This window comes from Palaemon carinicauda, chromosome 16, assembly GCF_036898095.1.
Source record: "Palaemon carinicauda isolate YSFRI2023 chromosome 16, ASM3689809v2, whole genome shotgun sequence".
In the NCBI taxonomy this organism is placed as follows: Eukaryota; Metazoa; Arthropoda; class Malacostraca; order Decapoda; family Palaemonidae; genus Palaemon; species Palaemon carinicauda.
In genome coordinates this window covers 4718360-4737554 of record NC_090740.1, presented here as the reverse complement: position 1 = coordinate 4737554, position 19195 = coordinate 4718360, and the positions used below count along the sequence as shown (strand labels likewise).

Here is a 19195-nt window from a genome sequence, read left to right as displayed (position 1 = left end):
ACGTCACGTATGGCTGTACACTCGCCATCATGTTTTGCTGGACGTTCAAGATTACGTCCTGTAGGACGTTCAACGCCACGTTTAGGAGGGCGCTCGGCGCCTCGCTCTGTTGGACGCTCAACGTCACGTTTGGTCGCTTGGCGCTCAATGCCACGTCTGGCTACTTGATGCCAGGCGTCACGTTTGGTTGCCTGACGTTCGGGATCAAGATTATGTCCACTTTCCTTATAAGGAACAGTATCATGACATTTAACGGGGGAGATGCAAAGACTTTCGTTGTTAAGAACCTCTTGACGAACAGCCTTACGCCGCTTGGCGTCCAAAAGAGAAGCTTCCTGACGTTCAGAATCCAGGCCTGCTACTCTTTTATTGTCTGTAGCTTGGTAACTCTGCATGAATGAAGAAAGCCTCTGTTGCATCTCTTGTAGCATATTAAAGTTCGGATCAACTCGTTGTGATACAGGGGACATCACGTCTATCACAAGATCACTCTCCACTCGGCTCACAGAACGCTCAGAGCATCCAGAGGGCGATAACCAGACTGACGGTGGAGGGGGAGCATGAACCGAGGTCATGCCCGGTCCAGACAACTGACCAGCAACTGAAAGATTCTTGACAGAATCCGATGTTCTTGCAGGACGCTAAGCAGGCGAGCTCTCAACGGAAGAAGGAAACCACTCTGGATTGCTCCAATGGCTACAACCAGGAGTTTGCGTTGTCATGGCAGGACGCTGGTTGACTTTATCCATTTTCCTCTTCTAGAAGCTTGACGCCAACCTCTTTTAGGTACTAAGTCATCCAAGAATGATGAAACCATCTTAACCTCACCTTTCCTATGGTGAGAGCGAACGTCCTGTGAAACGTCAACAGGTACGCTCGAGAGGACGTCTGCTCGGGAGCTAAAGCCTCTCGTTTCCTTTCATCATTAGACATTCCTTCTCCCAGGGGTTGGGGAGCTTGGAAGAGGTCTAAGACTAAGAAAACGACAGGCCCAAGCAGGCGCACCCTCCACTGCACTAAATAAATTCACTGCACTTCTAGCACTGTCACATTTTAACTGCTTCACATCGGACCTTAATTGCGTTCTGTCCGCAGCGAGCGATTCAACCTTTGCGCCCAGAGCTTGAATAGCCACCATCATATCCTTTAACGTAGGCTCATTAGCAGTAACAATAGTGGGATCAGAAACTATCACTACAGGGGAAGGATTAGATTCGGTGACACAGGAAGAGGAAAAGTCTCTGGAAAAACGAGAAGAACTTCATCTCAACCTATCTCTTTCTAGTTTACGCGTATAGCGATCAAAATCTAACCACTCACTCTCAGATAAAAGAATGCATTCGTCACAGCGATCACCCAACTCACATACTTTACCTCTGCATTTAACGCAGAGTGAATGGGGATCAAGAGAGGCCTTAGCCAACCGGGTCTTACACCCACTCACAAACATTCTAAAAGTTAAAGGGGGGGTGGCCATTTTGAATATTTATAAGAGAAATCAATAAGCAAGGGTTAAAATATCAAAATCCAAAAGTAATTCAAGAATATCCAAGAGAAAATCCAAACAAAAATTAATGCTAGATGAAAGCATAAAGACGGTGTACTATATAAATGTAAGGAAAAAACTCCTAAAAGTTCGAACAAATATTAATGACTGACGAACTAACGAGAAAAAAGGGCAGAACCGAACCATGAACGGTAAGAACGGGGACGCCGTTCATATATAAACACTTCTCCATTAATAAAAACAGAGGTTACACTGCCCAATCTCGCTAACATTCATGGATAAAGTACTTAACTTCGATGGGGTATCATGGGAATCGGCCATCGATTATAAAATAATGATAAATCCAAGGATAAACACGAGAAAAAAACATTTTGGACTTAATAACAACAAGTGCTATAAAGGAGTGTTGTCACTGGTGTGGGTTGGGTTAGTGGTAGTAGTGTTGAACGGCACCTCGCTGTGGCGGGGATTTTGAAGAGGAGATATCTAAATAGTGCGAGACCTCTGGTTGTGAATTATCACGCCCCAGTATTTTATACCGACACCTTATATAGGTGAGCGAGCTGGGTTCAACCTGGCATTCCTATGCTTTTTTTTCTCTGGTAATATATAGCAGTTATATTCCTTAGAAATAGTGCTCTCTAGGAGTATTTCACTGGGCGGCACAGGTCTCTCGCCCAGAAATAGATTTTTCCTTCGTCAAAATCCCTTTATTGTACATCACCAAAGTAAACTGCAATAAAGCAGGTATATAGCAAGTAGAATATCCAACGATGTCGCCGCTAGCGGCGGCAGGGAAGATCTGAGGAATCATGGAATGGTTCCAGGTACCTCACTGGAGGCCGCGCAGGTGGTACACCTGGCTATCCAATCGGCGATTGGCGCGAGTTTTGAATTTTATGCCGTGACGTCAGGGACATAAGCTATATATATATAACTACCGGGTAAGTTATATCTTTAAAATTATGTTTTTCTCAACATTCTTATCATATAAGTTTTATGAAAATAGAGGTTAGTAATCGGTACACAGGAATTACCCTAAAGGAAAGAGTTTTACCTGAACGCGAAGTTGTGTGAAGACTTCAGCAAAATTGGAGCGGTGGTTGTTCCAAGTGAGGAGGAACTGGTCCGCCCCCATGACTAGATCTGAAAATGTACCACATAATTATTAGGTAACTAAAAGTGAAAATACTGTACAGAACATATCTGCTGAAAATTAACATACTGTACAGAACTTTCCCTATCATTGGAACCTAACTGTGTCCATACCTAAGGATTGCATTCTTGTCACTAAAATGTAAAAGGAAAGAAAATTAATAATAAAACTTTAGTAAAAATAATGAAATTTAAAATCTGTATTTTTCCTAGACATACAAACCTGAACCCTTTAATTAAGGAGATTACTTCAACATAAGTGGGAACAGCTTGTTATATTTTGATAATAAGCGGTTATTTAAATGATAAGTGAACGGGTGAGGCTCAAGTCGTAGAGCCTTCACTTCTGTCCTTTTGGCCCAGGACTTAGAGGGGTTGTTGAGAAGGGATGATGGATTAAAGGACTCAGGTTTGTGGGCTTGGAAAAATACATACTACTGTACTTGAAAAATTTCTCATTTGTTCCTACGTAACATACAAACCACCATCCTTTAATTAGGGAGAACCACTGCTTGGTGGGTTAGAAGTCCCTTTTAACCCAAACTGGAAGGTTCAATTTCTTCCCTGGAAGTGTTCAATGCTTTATCTATGGAGAATCTAAGCAAGGCACATTGTTACCCCCATTCCCCTTTCACATAGATGAATGACTGATATGACCTAAGTTGCACATGTGTACGTGTATCCCATCATAACTGGAGATCCCTTTTCCCCTGAGGGGGACGATGGCTGGAAACAAATACCAAGCAAGGATTAATGGGTTGGTATACGATCCAACATCCCCCGCTTGTCAAAAGAAAGATTTGGAAAATATCTCTTTAAACTTAAAGAATGGAGCTCTGACGGGAAAGTTACCAGCATCTGGTCCAACCACCATGCAACATTTCGACTGCTTTGCCCAGTGAGGAAGGACAGAAGAATGAAGTGCCAGTTATACTACCACTCATTCCAGACTTACATCTACTCGTTACCATATGAGATGCATCCTTGTCTCGTACAGTATAAGAGCTGGGCTGGTTACACAATTAATAGAGCAACCACCACAAGTCCGAGCTCTAAGGTGTTAACACCTTAGTGCTTGGACTTGTACGTACTCTCGCAAGACAAAGGCCATAAAGGTGGTCGGTCTTCCAGATACAAGCCTTCAACACTTGGCTCCCTGACAGGTTTCTCCAGAAGGCTAGGGTGGGGCCAAAGCCTCTGACTTTGTGAGTTCTGGTCCTAGTTGGCGTCTTGAATCTCTCGGCAGTAGATGTGTATGCTCTATTGCTCTATGGATCATCTCAAGAAGCCAGAAAGAGACTGTGTTGCTATACATCTCTTTCTTGGATCTGCCAGTGCTAACAAAAGACTCTGACCTTCAGACCCAAGTGTCGGGTCCATTTCAGATAAAATGGCAGTGCCCTACTCTCGATCACCACCCAACTCTTTCTGAAGGGAGGGAATGGAGAAGGACTCGAACCTGGGGACACAGGCTGCTGGGCTGAGGGTTTTGGTCATAAGTTCCGCCCAAAAATATTTTCATAATAAAATAAATTTTTGAACATACCTACCCAGTGGTTATATATATAGCTTTAGTCCCTGAAGTCCCGGCAGAAATTTCAATACTCGCGGCAATCGCACATTAGGTAGCCAGGTGTACCACCTGTGCGCCCCTAGCGAGGTACCTGGAACCATTCCATGATTCCTCAGATCTTCCATGCCCATAGGTCTCTAGAGGGGAGGAGGGGGGGAATTAAATTATATATAACCACCGGGTAAGTATGTTCAAAAATTTATTTTATTATGAAAATATCATTTCTAAACATCTGACTTACCCGGTGGTTATATATATAGCTGATTGACACCCTTGGTGGAGGTTCAGAGACAGCCAACATTGTTGGAATTTACTTAAGAGTTAATAAACAAGCTTAAGCGTTCGTACCTGACAAGGAAGCTGACTTCAATGAATTCTTTCATTATGTCCGCTTTCCTTATGAGATCCAGCGATCCACCCAGGGGGCTGAAGACCTCTAGGAGCTGTCAAACCAGTCTAAAAACCTCTATGTTACAGGACCTCCTCCAATACCCTTGTTCCGGGCACTCTCAAGGAACAAATTGACCACCTGACTAAAATCAATGATTGTGGAAGACTGTCGCAATCTCCACGAACAACCATAAAAATACAAAATTTCCAAGAGAAGAAAAGGGTATTAGGATTATGGGAATATAGTGGAGGATCCTTCCCCCACTACTGCACTCGCTGCTACAAATGGTCCCAGAGTGAAGCAGTCCTCATAAAGAGTCTGGACACTTTTCAAATAACGTGAAGCGAACACTGATTTACTACTCCAAAAGGTTGTGTCCATAATGCTCTGCAACGATCCATTCTGCTTGAAGACCACCGAAGCTGCTACAGCTTTAACTTCATGCTTTTTGACTTTCAAAAGCTTGAGGTTTGTCTCACTGCAATGTGCATGAGCCTCTCTTATTAAGAGCTGGATGAAGAATGAAAGTGCATTCTTCGACATCTGTTACGAGGGCTTCTAGACTGAGCACCAAAGAGCTTCCGACTTGCCTTGCAACTCTTTCGTTCAGTCCAGGTAGAACTTCAGAGCTCTTACTGGGCATAGGACTGTCTCCAACTCCTCGCCAACCACATCCGAAAGATTCGGAATCTCAAAGGCCTTAGGCCAAGGGTGGGAAGGGCGTTGATTCTTGGCGAGAAAGCCTAACTGTAATGAACAGATAGCCTTATCATCTCGAAAACCAACGTTTTTACTAAACGCATGGATTTCACTAACTCTTTTTGGCTGTTGCAAGACTAACCAAAAACAGAGCCTTCATTGTGAGGTCCTTAAAGGAAATTGAATGCAAGGGCTCAAACTTGTCACTCATAATGAACTTCAAGACTATATCCAGATTCCAAGCTGGTGATTCCTGGTGCCGTTGCCTTGATATTTCAAACGATTTGAGAAGTTCCTGTAGGTCTTTAACATTAGAAAGGTCCAAGTTTCTGTGCCTGAATACGGTTGCTAACATACTCTTGTATCCCTTGAGGGTAGAGGATGAAAAAATTGCGTTTCCTTCGAAGATATAACAGGAAGTCAGCAATCTGAGTTATAGAGGTACTGGACGAGGAAAAAAAAGAGTTGACACTGCACCATTCTCTAAAAACCTCCCACTTGGATTGGTAAACCTATATGGTAGAGGTCCTCCTTGCTCTTGCAATAGCCCTAGCTGCCTCCTTCGAAAAACCTCTAGCACTTGTAAGTTTTCCGATAATCTGAAGACAGTTACATGAAGAGCTTGGAGATTTTGATGTTACCTTTCCAAGTGGGGTTGTTTGAGTAGATCTATTCTTAATGGAAGGTTTCTTGGAGTGTCCACCATCCATTCCAGTACCTCTGTGAACCATTCTCTTGAGGGCCAAAAGTGGGCCACTAGAGTCAATCTGGTCCCTTCGTGTGACAAAAAAAACTTTTGCATCACTTTGTAATGAATTTTTAACGGTGGAAAAGCATACACATCCATGTCATGAGCTGTTTGACGCTCGACGTCGCGTTCTGTTTGATGCTCGACGTAGCGTTCTGTTTGATGCTCGACGTCGCGTCCCACTTGACGCTCGACGTCACGTCTGGCTGCTTGCCGCTCGACGTCACAACCTGCTGGACGCTCGACGTCACGTCTTGCTGGATGCTCGACGTCACGTCTTGTTGGACGCTCGACGCCATGTCCTGCTGGACATTCGACGTCACGTTAGCTGGACGCTCGGCGCCACGCTCTGCTGGACGCCCTCCGTCACATCTGGCTGCTTGATGACTTTGGTTTAAAGCGGCTGAAACACGAAATTTAATGCGGGAGTTGTAAAGACATTCGAGGTCAAGATCCTCTCGACTAGTAGCCTTACGATGCTTGGCGTCTAGGTGAAAAGCTTCCTGACGCTCAGGGTCCAGGCCTGCTACTATCTTGTTGTCCGCAGGTTGATAAACTTGCATGAGCAAAGAGAGTTTCTGTTGCATATCTTGCAGCATATTAAAATTAGGATAAACTTGTTGTGGTACAGGAGACGTCACGTCTACCACAAGCTCGCTTTCTACGCCATTTAAAGAACGTGTAGAGCGTCCAGAGGACGATAACCAGTCTGACGGTGGAGGAGGAGCATGAACCGCGGCCACGCCAGGCTCAGACAACTGTCCTGCAACTGGGTGAGTTGGATGTTTCTTGACAGTTGCCCATGTCCTAAAAGGACATTTGGCAGGAGAGCTTTCTTCGGTAGAATGAAAAACTCTCAGGACTGCTCCAAAGACTACAACCAGGAGCTTGCGGTGTCATGATAGGACGTTGATTGACCGTGCCCATCTTCCTCTTCAGAGGTCTGGAAGCTTGATGCCAGCCCCGTCTAGGTGCTGCATCATCCGAAGATGACAAAAAAACTTTTACCTCACCTTTCCTACGAAGAAGGCGAGCGTCCTGAGAAGCGTCAACAGGGATACTCGAGGGGACGTCTGCTCGGGAGCTAAAGCCTCTCGTTTCCTTTCGTCGTTCGACATTCCTTCTCCCAGGGGTTGGGGAGCTTGGAAGAGGTCTATGGTTAAAACATTCGACATTCCTTCTCCCAGGGGTTGGGGAGCTTGGAAGAGGTCTATGGTTAGAAGAACGACAGGTCCTAGCAGACGCACCATCTAATTGAGGGGTGGTGCCTAGGCCGAAACAAAGAGCCCAAAACTGGACAACTTCCTCCGATACACGAACCTCAGGTATTGCTTGAAGTTCGGATGGATAAGGATGTGGAAGTAAGCATCCTGGAGGCCTAAAGAGACCATCCAGTCATCCTTTCTTACTGTTGCTAGGACTGATTCGATGTCTCCATGGAGAACTTTGTCTTCTGAACGAAGGCGATGAGAGCACTTACTTCCAGGACTGGTCAATAGCCTCCTTCTCTAATAAGAGAGACATTTGATGTTGCATATCCTGTCTCTTTGAATCCTCTCTGTATCTGGCAGAGAGGTCTATCGGAGTTATTATTAAAGGAGGTTTCACTAGGAAAAAGATTACGCATCCCTCCTTTAGTAAAAGTACAGACCAAAGGTCTGCACCTCTCCTTCCCAGGCTCGCCAGAAGTTGTTTAGTCTGGCTCCTACTGCTGTATGTGTAGTTTAGAGAAAAAGTAGGCAGAACCTTCCTTGTTAGACACCAAATCCTGTGTGACCTTTGTGCTAAAGCAGAAGAGACCTCTTTGATCAATTCTTGAGGAAGAAGTGATGAAGAAAAAAGGGGTGCGTACCTCAATTCTGACTTCTGAATGGGTGTAACCCCAATGGACAGAAAAGAACACATTTGGGTTCTTTTCTTAAAGACCCCCACTGAGAAAAGGGCTGCTAACTCATTGGAACCGTCCTTTAAGGCTTTATCCATACCTGACATAATGAGGCTGAGACTATCAGTGTCCACATCCTTCAAGGCAGAAACCTTCTTCCCCAAGGCTCCCAGAGTCCAGTTAAGGAAATTGAATCCTTCGAAAGCTCTGACGCCTTTGAGAGGATGATCAAGCTCTGACGTTGAGAGGAGTCTTATGGTCCTTCTCATGGCCATCTGACACGGAGCGTCTACTAGACTCGAAAAGTCTCCTTGGGAAGAGAAACTGAGAACTTCTCCCATCTCGTACCAAACACTAGATCTGGAGGCCCATCTAGTCGAGGGAAAAGGGAAAAACAGTATCACCCTGGTTATTCTTGGATTGCATCCAGTCTCCCATCATCCTCAAGGCTCTTTTAGATAATCGAGACAGCACCATCTTTGTAAACAGAGACTCCTTCGACGCCTTCCCTAGCGTAAACTCTGAAGGCGGGGAACGAGGAGCAGCAGGCACAAAATAATTCAGAAACTCTTCAGTAAAAGCTCTCATGAGATACTTTAATACAACCGAAGGATGAAGGAAATTAGGATCTTCCCCTATAAAAATTCCTCTAAAAGATAAGTAGGGGAAAGAAGATCGTCGATCCCTTCCTTCTACAAGAGGTAGAGACGTCTTGTTTCCTAGGAGTTAACTCCTTAAGGTCCTGAATTCTGGCCTCAATGGGTCCAAGATCATCACTTACTTTTACTTACTTTTAGGGGTTTATTTCTCGCCCCCCATCAGAAACTATGAGTCTGTTCAGGCGGGCCTTCCTTAGGTCAACTCTTCAACAGCAGACTGCCCAACAGTCAAATGCGATAAGTTCCAGCCTCTGAAGGAGTGGCGAACATTACGGGTTCGCCAGGCAAACAAACCTTTAACTAGCCGATGTAGATCAGAAGACTTCCGACCCCTGCAGCGTAATCCTCTGGGACTGATCCAGGGGCGGCAGCAGCAGACGAATCCCCTGAGGAGACAGAAGCGGTGTAAGAAATCGCCGTTGTTTTCTTGGGCATTATCCAGTTCAACTCCCACGAATGCCTAACCTGCTTTCTCCTCTCAGGGCAAAGGCCCATCACTGCGTCAGAGGTCATTTACCTACATTCAGCACAAAGGGCTGTCTGTTAAACAGTCATGCCCCCAAGCACAGAAGGACTGCATATCTACAGCCGGTAAGACAACCAGCTGACGATTCCACCAATGCTCAAGCTTCTTGGTTCCATTCGACAATTAACAAAACACCACATTCACTCCCTGAAAAAATAAATGAATAAGTTTGATGGTAGCTGTCTATAAATCAGTACATAACAGCGGCCATAGTTAAAGTGAAGGCTCTCTGACTAGAGAGGGGACAGGGCTCCCCGCTCAACTCCTCACTAGTTGGATAACCGCTTATTATCTAAGTTTAATGACTGATTCCATGTAGCACTGAAATAATCTACCTAATTAAAAGGCGAGATTTTGTATGTCGCATAGGAACAAATTACAGTTTCAACTAGGGGTAGAAATATAATTTTTTTTCGTGATATTGAATCTTCTAAATCTTAATATAGTATTACAAAAGCCATATCTACTAACGGTTACCAAAGGATTTGCTAATGGCATAATGTTAGTCACAGGCATATTTCAAAGAGATTTGAATAGTGTTGCATGATAGGGCTCCCGATCAGCTTCTGTTATTAGTGATGCATTGCGGGTAAGAAAATCAGGACGTAGTTTGTTTTTTATTAATAGCAAGTTATGGAATCAGGGATAATGCTTGCTTAATTTAGTCATATAGTTTATTCTTTTCTTTCCTCATTAGGTTATTTTTCCTGTTTGGAGCCCTTGTGCTTATAGTATTTTGCTTTTCCAACTTGGCTAGTAATAATAATGTGCTGTGCATCATAATACAGCTAAGAAATACAAATCACATAAAGGCAAATCACTATCATCCACAATTTCTAATTATGGATAAAGTAAGGGTAGCAAGCTTGGCCTACATTCAGTTATGGTTTGATGAAGACTTTGATGTTATTTTGTTCTCATTTTGCATTGTTGGCAAGGGAGGGAGGTGGTTCACTGATGGGGTAGGGAAGTAAAGAGCACCAAGCCCTCTAGGTTAGGCTAGACATTTCTCCGGGAAGTTCCTTAATGCTATTTGTTAAAGGGCTCTAGTATCTCTCAAAATCTTCTTTTCTAATATAAATGAAGCTCAAACTTATTTGAAACACACTTTTAGATATGTTATTTTCATTAGTAAAATAAATTTTTGAATATACTTACCCGATAATCATGTAGCTGTCAACTCCGTTGCCCGACAGAATTCTACGGGAGGGATACGCCAGCTATCACTATACTAGAAGGGGGTGTACTCACCAGCGCCACCTGTGGCCAGGTACTGCAGTACTTCTTGTTGACACCACCTCACTTTTTCCTCGGTCCACTGGTTCTCTATGGGGAGGAAGGGCGGGTCAATTAAATCATGATTATCGGGTAAGTATATTCAAAAATTTATTTTACTAATGAAAATAACATTTTTCAATATTAAACTTACCCGATAATCATGTAGCTGATTCACACCCAGGGGGGTGGGTGAAAACCAGTGTACATGACTAAAGGATAGCTAAGTATCCCGTATTTCATATAATCAGTTATTTCAGAATAACAATGAAATAATAAGTACCTGGTAAGGAAGTCGACTTGAACCGTTACTCTGCCTTTATTAAGTTCGTCTTCCTTACTGAGCGCAGCGTTCCTCTTAGGAGGCTGAATCAACTCTAAGGTGCTAAAGTATATAGGGCTGCAACCCCTACTAAAGGACCTCTACACAACCTCTAACCCGGGCGCTTCTCAAGAATGAATTGACCACCCGCCAAATCAAAAGGATGCGGAAGGCTTCTTAGCCTACCGTAACAACCATAAAAACAACAATAAAAGCATTCAAGAGAAAGGTTAAAAAAGGTTATGGGATTAAGGGAATGTAGTGGCTGAGCCCTCACCTACTACTGCACTCGCTGCTACGAATGGTCCCAGGGTGTAGCAGTTCTCGTAAAGAGACTGGACATCTTTAAGATAAAATGATGCAAACACTGACTTGCTCCTCCAATAAGTTGCATCCATTATGCTCTGCAGAGAACGGTTCTTATTAAAGGCCATCGAAGTGGCTACGGCTCTCACTTCGTGGGTCCTTACCTTCAGCAAAGCAAGGTCTTCCTCCTTCATATGAGAATGGGCTTCTCTAATCAGAAGCCTTATATAATACGAAAGTCCGTTTTTGGACATGGGCATCGAAGGTTTCTTGATTGCACACCATAAGGCTTCTGACTGTCCTCGTATAGGTTTTGACCTATTAAGATAATATTTTAGAGCTCTGACAGGGCAAAGAACTCTTTCTAGCTCGTTACCTACCATGTTGGAAAGGCTAGGAATTTCAAACGATCTAGGCCAAGGACGTGAAGGAAGTTCATTCTTAGCTAAAAATCCGAGCTGTAAAGAACATGTTGCAGATTCGGATGTGAACCCAATGTTCTTGCTGAAGGCATGAACCTCACTGACTCTTTTAGCTGTTGCAAGGCAGACGAGGAAAAGAGTCTTGAGGGTAAGGTCCTTGAAGGAAGCTGACTGGAGAGGTTCGAACCTAGGCGACATAAGGAACCTTAAGACTACGTCTAGATTCCAGCCTGGAGTGGGTAAACGACGTTCTTTAGTAGTCTCAAAAGACTTAAGGATGTCTTGAAGGTCCTTGTTGGAAGAAAGGTCCAAACCTCTGTGGCGGAGAACTGAAGCCAACATACTCCTGTACCCTTTAATCGTAGGAGCCGAAAGGGATCTCTCATTCCTTAGATGTAATAGGAAGTCAGCTATTTGGGTTACAGAGGTATTGGTGGATGAAACTGCATTGGCTCTACACCAGCTCCGGAAGACTTCCCACTTGGATTGGTAGACTCTACGAGTGGATACCCTCCTTGCTCTGGCAATCGCACTGGCTGCCTCTTTCGAAAAGCCTCTAGCTCTAGCGAATCTTTCGACAGTCTGAAGGCAGTCAGCCGAAGAGCGTGGAGGTTTGGGTGCAACTTGTCTACGTGAGGTTGACGTAGAAGGTCCACTCTTAGAGGAAGAGTCCTGGGGATGTCGACCAGCCATTGTAGTACCTCTGTGAACCATTCTCTTGCAGGCCAAAGGGGAGCAACCAGCGTCAGCCGTGTCCCTTCGTGCGAGAGGAACTTTTGAATGACTCTGTTGATGATCTTGAACGGTGGGAATGCGTAAAGGTCGAGATGGGACCAATTCAGCAGAAAAGCATCCACATGAACTGCTGCTGGGTCTGGAACTGGGGAACAGTACAAAGGAAGTCTCTTGGTCATGGAGGTGGCAAACAGATCTATTGTAGGCTGACCCCACAAGGTCCAAATTCTGTTGCACATGCTCTTGTGAAGGGTCCATTTCGTGGGGATGACCTGATCTTTTCTGCTTAGGCGATCTGCTGAGACGTTCATGTTGCCCTGAATGAACCTCGTTAGTAGGGTGAGGTTTAGACTTCTTGACCAAATGAGGAGGTCCCTTGCGATCTCGTATAGGTTCCTCGAATGGGTCCCTCCCTGCTTGGAGATGTAAGCTAAGGCTGTGGTGTTGTCGGAGTTCACCTCCACCACCTTGCCTAGCAGGAGGGACTTGAAGTTCAATAGGGCCAAATGAACTGCCAGGAGCTCCTTGCAGTTGATGTGGAGCGTTACCTGTTCCTTGTTCCACGTTCCCGAGCATTCCTGTCCGTTCAAGGTCGCGCCCCAGCCCGAGTCTGATGCATCCGAGAAGAGATGAAGATTGGGGGTCTGAATCGCTAACGATAGGCCCTCTTTGAGAAGGAGGTTGGTCTTCCACCACAAGAGAGTGGTCTTCATCTCTTTGGTGACCGGGATAGAGACTGCTTCGAGCGTCAAATCCTTGTCCCAATGAGCTGCTAGATGGAATTGAAGAGGGCGGAGGTGGAGTCTCCCTAACTCGACGAACAGTGCTAACGATGACAGGGTCCCTGTGAGACTCATCCACTGTCTCACCGAGCAACTGCTCCTCTTCAGCATGCTCAGGATGCAATCTAGGGCTTGGCTTATCCTTGGGGCCGATGGAAAAGCCCGAAAAACCTGACTCCGAATCTCCATTCCCAGGTAAACAATGGATTGGGAGGGAATGAGCTGGGACTTTTCGAAGTTGACTAACAGACCCAGTTCCTTGATCAAGTCCAAAGTCCAGTTGAGACTCTCCAGACAGCGACGACTCGTGGAGGCTCTCAACAGCCAGTCGTCTAGGTAAAGGGAGGCTCTGATGTCGGATAAGTGGAGGAATTTTGCAATATTCCTCATCAGAAGCGTAAACACCATAGGAGCTGTGCTTAGGCCAAAACACAGGGCTTGGAATTGGTACACAACCTTTCCAAAAACGAATCTCAGGAAAGGTTGGGAGTCTGGATGAATAGGAACGTGAAAGTATGCGTCTTTCAGATCCAACGAGACCATCCAGTCCTCCTGCCTGACCGCTGCTAGGACCGACTTCGTCGTCTCCATAGTGAACGTCTGCTTGGTGACATAAGCATTGAGCGCGCTGACGTCCAGCACCGGTCTCCAACCTCCTGTCTTCTTGGCCACCAGAAAGAGACGGTTGTAGAAGCCCGGGGATTGATGGTCCCGGACTATAACCACTGCCTTCTTCTGTAACAGGAGCGACACCTCCTGGTGCAACGCTAGCCTCTTGTCCTTTTCCTTGTAGTTGGGAGAGAGGTTGATGGGAGAAGTGGTCAGAGGGGGTTTGCGGCAGAATGGTATCCTGTAACCCTCCCTCAGCCACCTGACAGACTGGGCGTCTGCACCTCTCTTTTCCCAAGCTTGCCAGAAGATCTTGAGTCTGGCTCCTACTGCTGTCTGGAGAGGAGGAGAGTCAGTGTTTGCCTTGAGAAGTCTTGGAACCTTTCCTAGACTTGCTCCTGGAAGAGTCTGGACGGGAGCTTCCTCGGCTGGGGGCTCTACCACGAAAGGGCGGAATAAACCTCGTAGCAGGCGTATCAGCAACTGGGGTGCGGTAAGTCCTGGGGACTGAGGGAGCAACCTTAGTCTTACGAGCTGAAGAGGCCACAAGATCATGAGTGTCTTTCTGAATCATTGCCGCAGACAAGTCCTTGATAAGTTCTTCGGGAAACAAGAACTTAGAAAGCGGAGCGAAAAGGAGTTGAGACCTTTGACAAGGTGTGATGCTGGAAGAAAGGAAGGTACAAAGTTGCTCCCTTTTCTTAAGAACTCCTGACAAAAAAATTGAAGCAAGCTCGCCAGATCCATCCCTAATAGCTTTATCCATGCAGGACATTAAAAGCATGGCCGAGTCTTTGTCCGCAGGGGAGGTCTTCTTGCTAAGGGCCCCCAGGCACCAGTCTAGGAAATTGAACATCTCAAAGGCCCGAAATACACCCTTTAGTAAGTGGTCTAGATCGGAGAAGGTCCAGCAAACCTTAGAGCGCCTCATTGCTGTTCTACGAGGAGAGTCGACCAAACTCGAGAAGTCAGCCTGGGCAGAGGCAGGTACTCCCAAGCCTGGTTCCTCTCCTGTGGCATACCATACGCCCGCTTTAGAAGTGAGCTTAGTCGGTGGGAACATAAAGGAAGTCTTTCCTAGTTGCTGCTTAGACTGCAACCACTCCCCTAAAATTCTTAGAGCTCTCTTAGAGGACCTTGCAAAGACGAGCTTAGTATAAGTAGACTTGGCTGGCTGCATGCCCAGCGAAAACTCAGATGGCGGAGAGCGGGGGGTAGCAGAGACAAAGTGGTCTGGGTATACCTCTCTGAAAAGAGCCAGGACCTTACGAAAGTCTATCGGAGGAGGAGAAGACTTGGAATCTTCCACGTCTGATGAGGGATCCAGGTGTGCAGCCTCATCATCAGAAACCTCATCACCAGAGTGTAGCAAAGTGAGAGGTAAGGTATGCTGAACAGCAGAATCTGCACGAGCGGGAGCAAACACGCTTGTGGTTTCATCCTCAAGTCTCTGTTGCTGAGGCAAAGCCTGAGGTTCAGGCTGCAAAGGCTGGTCAAAAGGAGTAGCAGAAGGTAGGCGCATGGGTTGAGGAGGCTGACTCCTGGCATGAGTGTCTTGACTCAAGAGTTGCGCTTGCTGTAAGGTTAGCGGATGGGCAGTAGCAGGTTCCTGAGGAACGAGTTGAGGTTCCTGAGGTGTGAGCTGCGAGAGTTGAGGTAGTGGCTGCGCAGAACGCAGTTCTTGTCTCGCGAGTTGAGGTTCCTGAGGCGCAAGGCTAAGGTGATGAGGCTCTCGCATTGAGGGTTGAGGTCGCTGCAGCGAGAGCTGAGGTGTCTGCCTCATGGATGGGAGAGGTTGTTGTACCTCAAGAGAGTGTTGCCTCACTGGTGGAACCGCAAGTGGAAGCGGAGGAAGTAAGGTATAAGCTTCCTGTTCCCATTGCTGAGGTTGCCTTAAGGAAGGCGGAGGAAGCTGCACACCGCTGGAAACTGGCAACTCAGTACGTGGTAAGGTATCCTGAGGAGCCTCAACATCGTACGCCTGGCAGACAGGACTGCGGTTAGGCGGAGCGATCGCAGGAGGAGGTGTAACCTTCTCAGCCTGACACTCACGCATTAAGACCGCAAGTTGTGACTGCATGGACTGCAGTAGAGTCAACTTGGGGTCGGCAGACACTAAGGTCTGCTGAGGCAAAGCCTTAACAGCAGAGATCTGTTGCGGCAGCACCTTACTCCTCTTAGGAGGTGTGCAGTCAGCTGATGACTGCGGCGAGTCAGAGCTGATCCAATGACTGCAGCCAGGTTGTAGAGCTCTTGAGGTCTGGACTCTGCGTTTGAGAGGTCTTGAGACCTGAGTCCAACGTTTTCTCCCTGATAATTCTTCAGCAGACGAGTAAAAGACGGGCTCAATCGTCTGCGGGTGGGAGTGACGGTCTTTGTAAGACACGCCCGCAACCACCGAGGATACTTCTGTGCGCCGATCAAGGCCTGCCGAACCCTTTTGCCCTTCGACATTGCTTCTCCCCTGGGCTTGGGAGTTTGCAAGAGGTCCCGGACTGGGAGGACGACTGGCACGCACAGAAGTACCCTCACGCACCACACTGAAACTGACACTAGCACTTGGCACTGCACTGACACTCGCACTTGTCACAGCACTGGCACTATTACCTCCCACTGCACTTTTGACCTTAAGTTCCTTGACTTCGGCCATAAGAGACTTATGATCACTAACCACCGATTCCACTTTGTCACCTAAAGCCTGAATGGCACGCAAAACAACAGACATATCAGGTTGAGGGCAAATAGTAGGTTCGGGGGTAGCCACTACAGGGGGAGGAAAAGGTAGGGGATCATGTGGTGAGGAAAAAAGTGAAGAGCGAGAAGAACTCCTCCTAACTCTCTCTCTCTCTAACTTAGTTGAATATTTAAGAAAACGGACAAATTCAAGTTCCGAAAGTCCGGCGCATTCCTCACATCGATCTTCCAACTGACAGGGTCTTTCCCTACAGTCAGAACAAGCGGTGTGAGGATCTACCGAGGCCTTCGGAATGCGCCTATTACAAGACCTACATCGTCTATGGGGTGGGGCTTGTGAAATGTCAGACATCTTGAATCAAAGAGTTAGCCAAGTGGGGATTCCAAATCAAGCAAAAAGATCGTTAACCATTAATCAGAACTAAATAATAGCTATCTAAGCTAATATAGAAGTTTTCCAGTAAAGCGACAGCCGAAATCTGAGAGAAATACTTCACCAAAAGCCGTGAAAATACTCCAAGATCATAAGCGTATCCCATGAATGTCTTGCCGGAAGCACGACAGAGGAAAAAGTGAGGTGGTGTCAACAAGAAGTACTGCAGTACCTGGCCACAGGTGGCGCTGGTGAGTACACCCCCTTCTAGTATAGTGATAGCTGGCGTATCCCTCCCGTAGAATTCTGTCGGGCAACGGAGTTGACAGCTACATGATTATCGGGTAAGTTTAATATTGAAAAAAATAATATACTGTATATTCATCGCTCCCAAATCCCCCCATTTTTATATTATTAGAACGGCGGAGATTTACCAGACCTTAATCCACCCCTGGTTGAAAACTAAATTTACCGTTTGTGGAACATTAGAGGTAATAGTGATGCTAAAAGTCTGAAGACTATTAGGCATGTGCCTGCTTCATAATTACAGCAATAGCCTTAACCTTACAACAGCTTCTATGTGTAGATTATTGGGTAATTAGGCCTGCTGTCTGCATAGAAAACAAGAATCCTTCCAATCATCGCCATCCACATTTTACAGTTACGGCTACTAAAAAAAAGCTTTTCCTGTGGAAAATGGCCCGTTTTCTTCAAAAAACGACAATCATTTTCATGGAAAATAACTACTTACAGCATTACATATATATATACCCATATCTGTCAATAATGGGGGACAATTTTACCTACTTTACTATACCCACAAGTATGTGGGTTACTGAACTATTTTATTGTTCCTCTCTTCTAACCAGCAGTACATGTTGCGCTACATGCGTTGTTGTTGTTGTTGGGAGGAGGGATTCGCCTTTCCATCGGCACCTCCTTGTTTTCTTCTTTATTCTAATTCTTTTATTTTCTTCTCTTTTTTTTCCACATTTGACATATATTCTTTTCTTTTCTCTATTCCTTCATTCTAGAACAGCACGTTTCCTATTATCTTCTTCTTTTCTTCTTCATACGGCTGTTGCAATTCCACTATTTTTCTTCTTTCGTCGAGTATTTTGGCGAACAAAATATCAGTGACCCAACATTTTACACACTACCCCAACAGCTCAGTAAAATCATCATTGCCTAATCTGCAAGTATAATTTCAAACAAAAAGCATCTCCACAAAGCTAAGAACCACCTATGTGGCTTCTGTTAAAAGCTTTAAAATCCTAGACTAGCTTGAGCCTATTGCCTACCATGGCCATACCAACTGTGATGTAGACAAAACCACTAGACCAATTGTTTACGAAAGTCTAACTAATTACAACAATAACCAGACATCATAATTATATTTAATCAGAGTCTCTGTCACTGCCGAGTCCATCCGAGCCCCTGAAATCTTAAGATTAATTGCTAAAACGGGTTTGTTTTGGTTATGGAGATTGTTGCACTTCGAACCCAAAATCAACATAACACCGGAAAAGGTGATTATCTGTCTCTTACCGAGGATAGAAACAACCGCACGTTTTTCTTTCCCCTCCGAATAACCTTTACTTTCCACTTACCGTTCATTGACGAGATAATTTTGCTGGAAATCTCGGTATTTTTCACATTTTTAACGATGTTTCATTTCAACCACAGCTTTTGTTGTGGTTTTTGTGGTTATAAGTAAGTGAAAAATAATCACGACGCTTATGGTCATAACAAATGAACATCGGATATTAATTTCGATCCTTTTAAATAAGTGTTTGAGTCGGTTTTGATCGTCTATAGCGATAAGGTCTCCAATCGCAGGGTGGAGAGTCTGGCGTTTATACAGTCTAAAGTGAGGGTAGGAAAGAAAACTACTTCTCCAAATGTTTCTCCCAATATTTCAGGATCTCTACCTTTGATTTTGGATTGAGTGAGTATCCCGTGTCCGTAAATGTTCAGAGATTTAAAAAGATTGCACGTTTGTGAATAATTGAGTTCGTACGTGGCCTGCATGGGGAGAAAGTTATGGGCGGAGGTGGGTGGGTGGCTTGCGTGGCGCCCGCATTCCGCGCACGGACCGCCCCTGGCCGCCTCCGCCCGTTGCTGCCCTTCTCCCACCCTACCCGATACATTCCTACACGCCCATGGTCGTGGTCCGACGGCGTTCCTAGCTTGATCACCTCTCGCGACCTGTCGACATTTGGTCTAGTTTTGCTTCATTAACTGACTAGGATAGGTTAGGGGTTGGATGACCACCACCCATGGTTGTCACCCACATTGGCAAAGCCCATGCTCACCCACATACCTTTGGACGGACCCTGCCTTTAGTGCAGTCAACTTAGAATCCTGTTAGTAAGTATTGTAGAGTGGTAGAACCGTGTGTCTTTATCCCTTGATTACCACCAATACCCCAGAGTGTAGGTCTTATGTTGTTAAAGTTTTACTCATGCATGACGAGACTCATTGACGGCAGTTTGATTTACAAATGTAGGTAGTATCGGGTTATATGCCTTGTA

The 19195-nt window shown here is 45.5% G+C and overlaps 2 protein-coding genes across 3 annotated transcripts in view; one reads left to right on the top strand and one right to left on the bottom strand.

Annotated features, from left to right (window-relative positions):
• LOC137655635 (protein tramtrack, beta isoform-like) overlaps nucleotides 1–18372 on the bottom strand; it is a 49452-nt gene extending 31080 nt beyond the window's left edge. Inside the window, exons 1-2 of the mRNA XM_068389560.1 lie at nucleotides 18272–18372; nucleotides 2565–2653 (exon numbers count right to left, since the gene is read on the bottom strand). Of these exons, the coding sequence (XP_068245661.1) occupies nucleotides 2565–2653; nucleotides 18272–18278 (96 nt within the window). The 5' untranslated portion in view covers nucleotides 18279–18372. The remainder of the gene's footprint in view (nucleotides 1–2564; nucleotides 2654–18271) is intronic.
• Nucleotides 18373–18508: 136 nt separating this feature from the next.
• The window catches only part of LOC137655634 (transcription factor Ken-like), a 42114-nt gene continuing 41427 nt past the window's right edge, over nucleotides 18509–19195 (top strand). Inside the window, exon 1 of one of the 2 annotated variants that reach the window (XM_068389558.1) lies at nucleotides 18509–18609. The gene's annotated coding sequence lies outside the window, so the exon portion shown is untranslated. Of the gene's footprint in view, nucleotides 18610–18754; nucleotides 19032–19195 lie in introns of those variants that run through there. The other variant, XM_068389559.1, reaches the window with a different exon arrangement.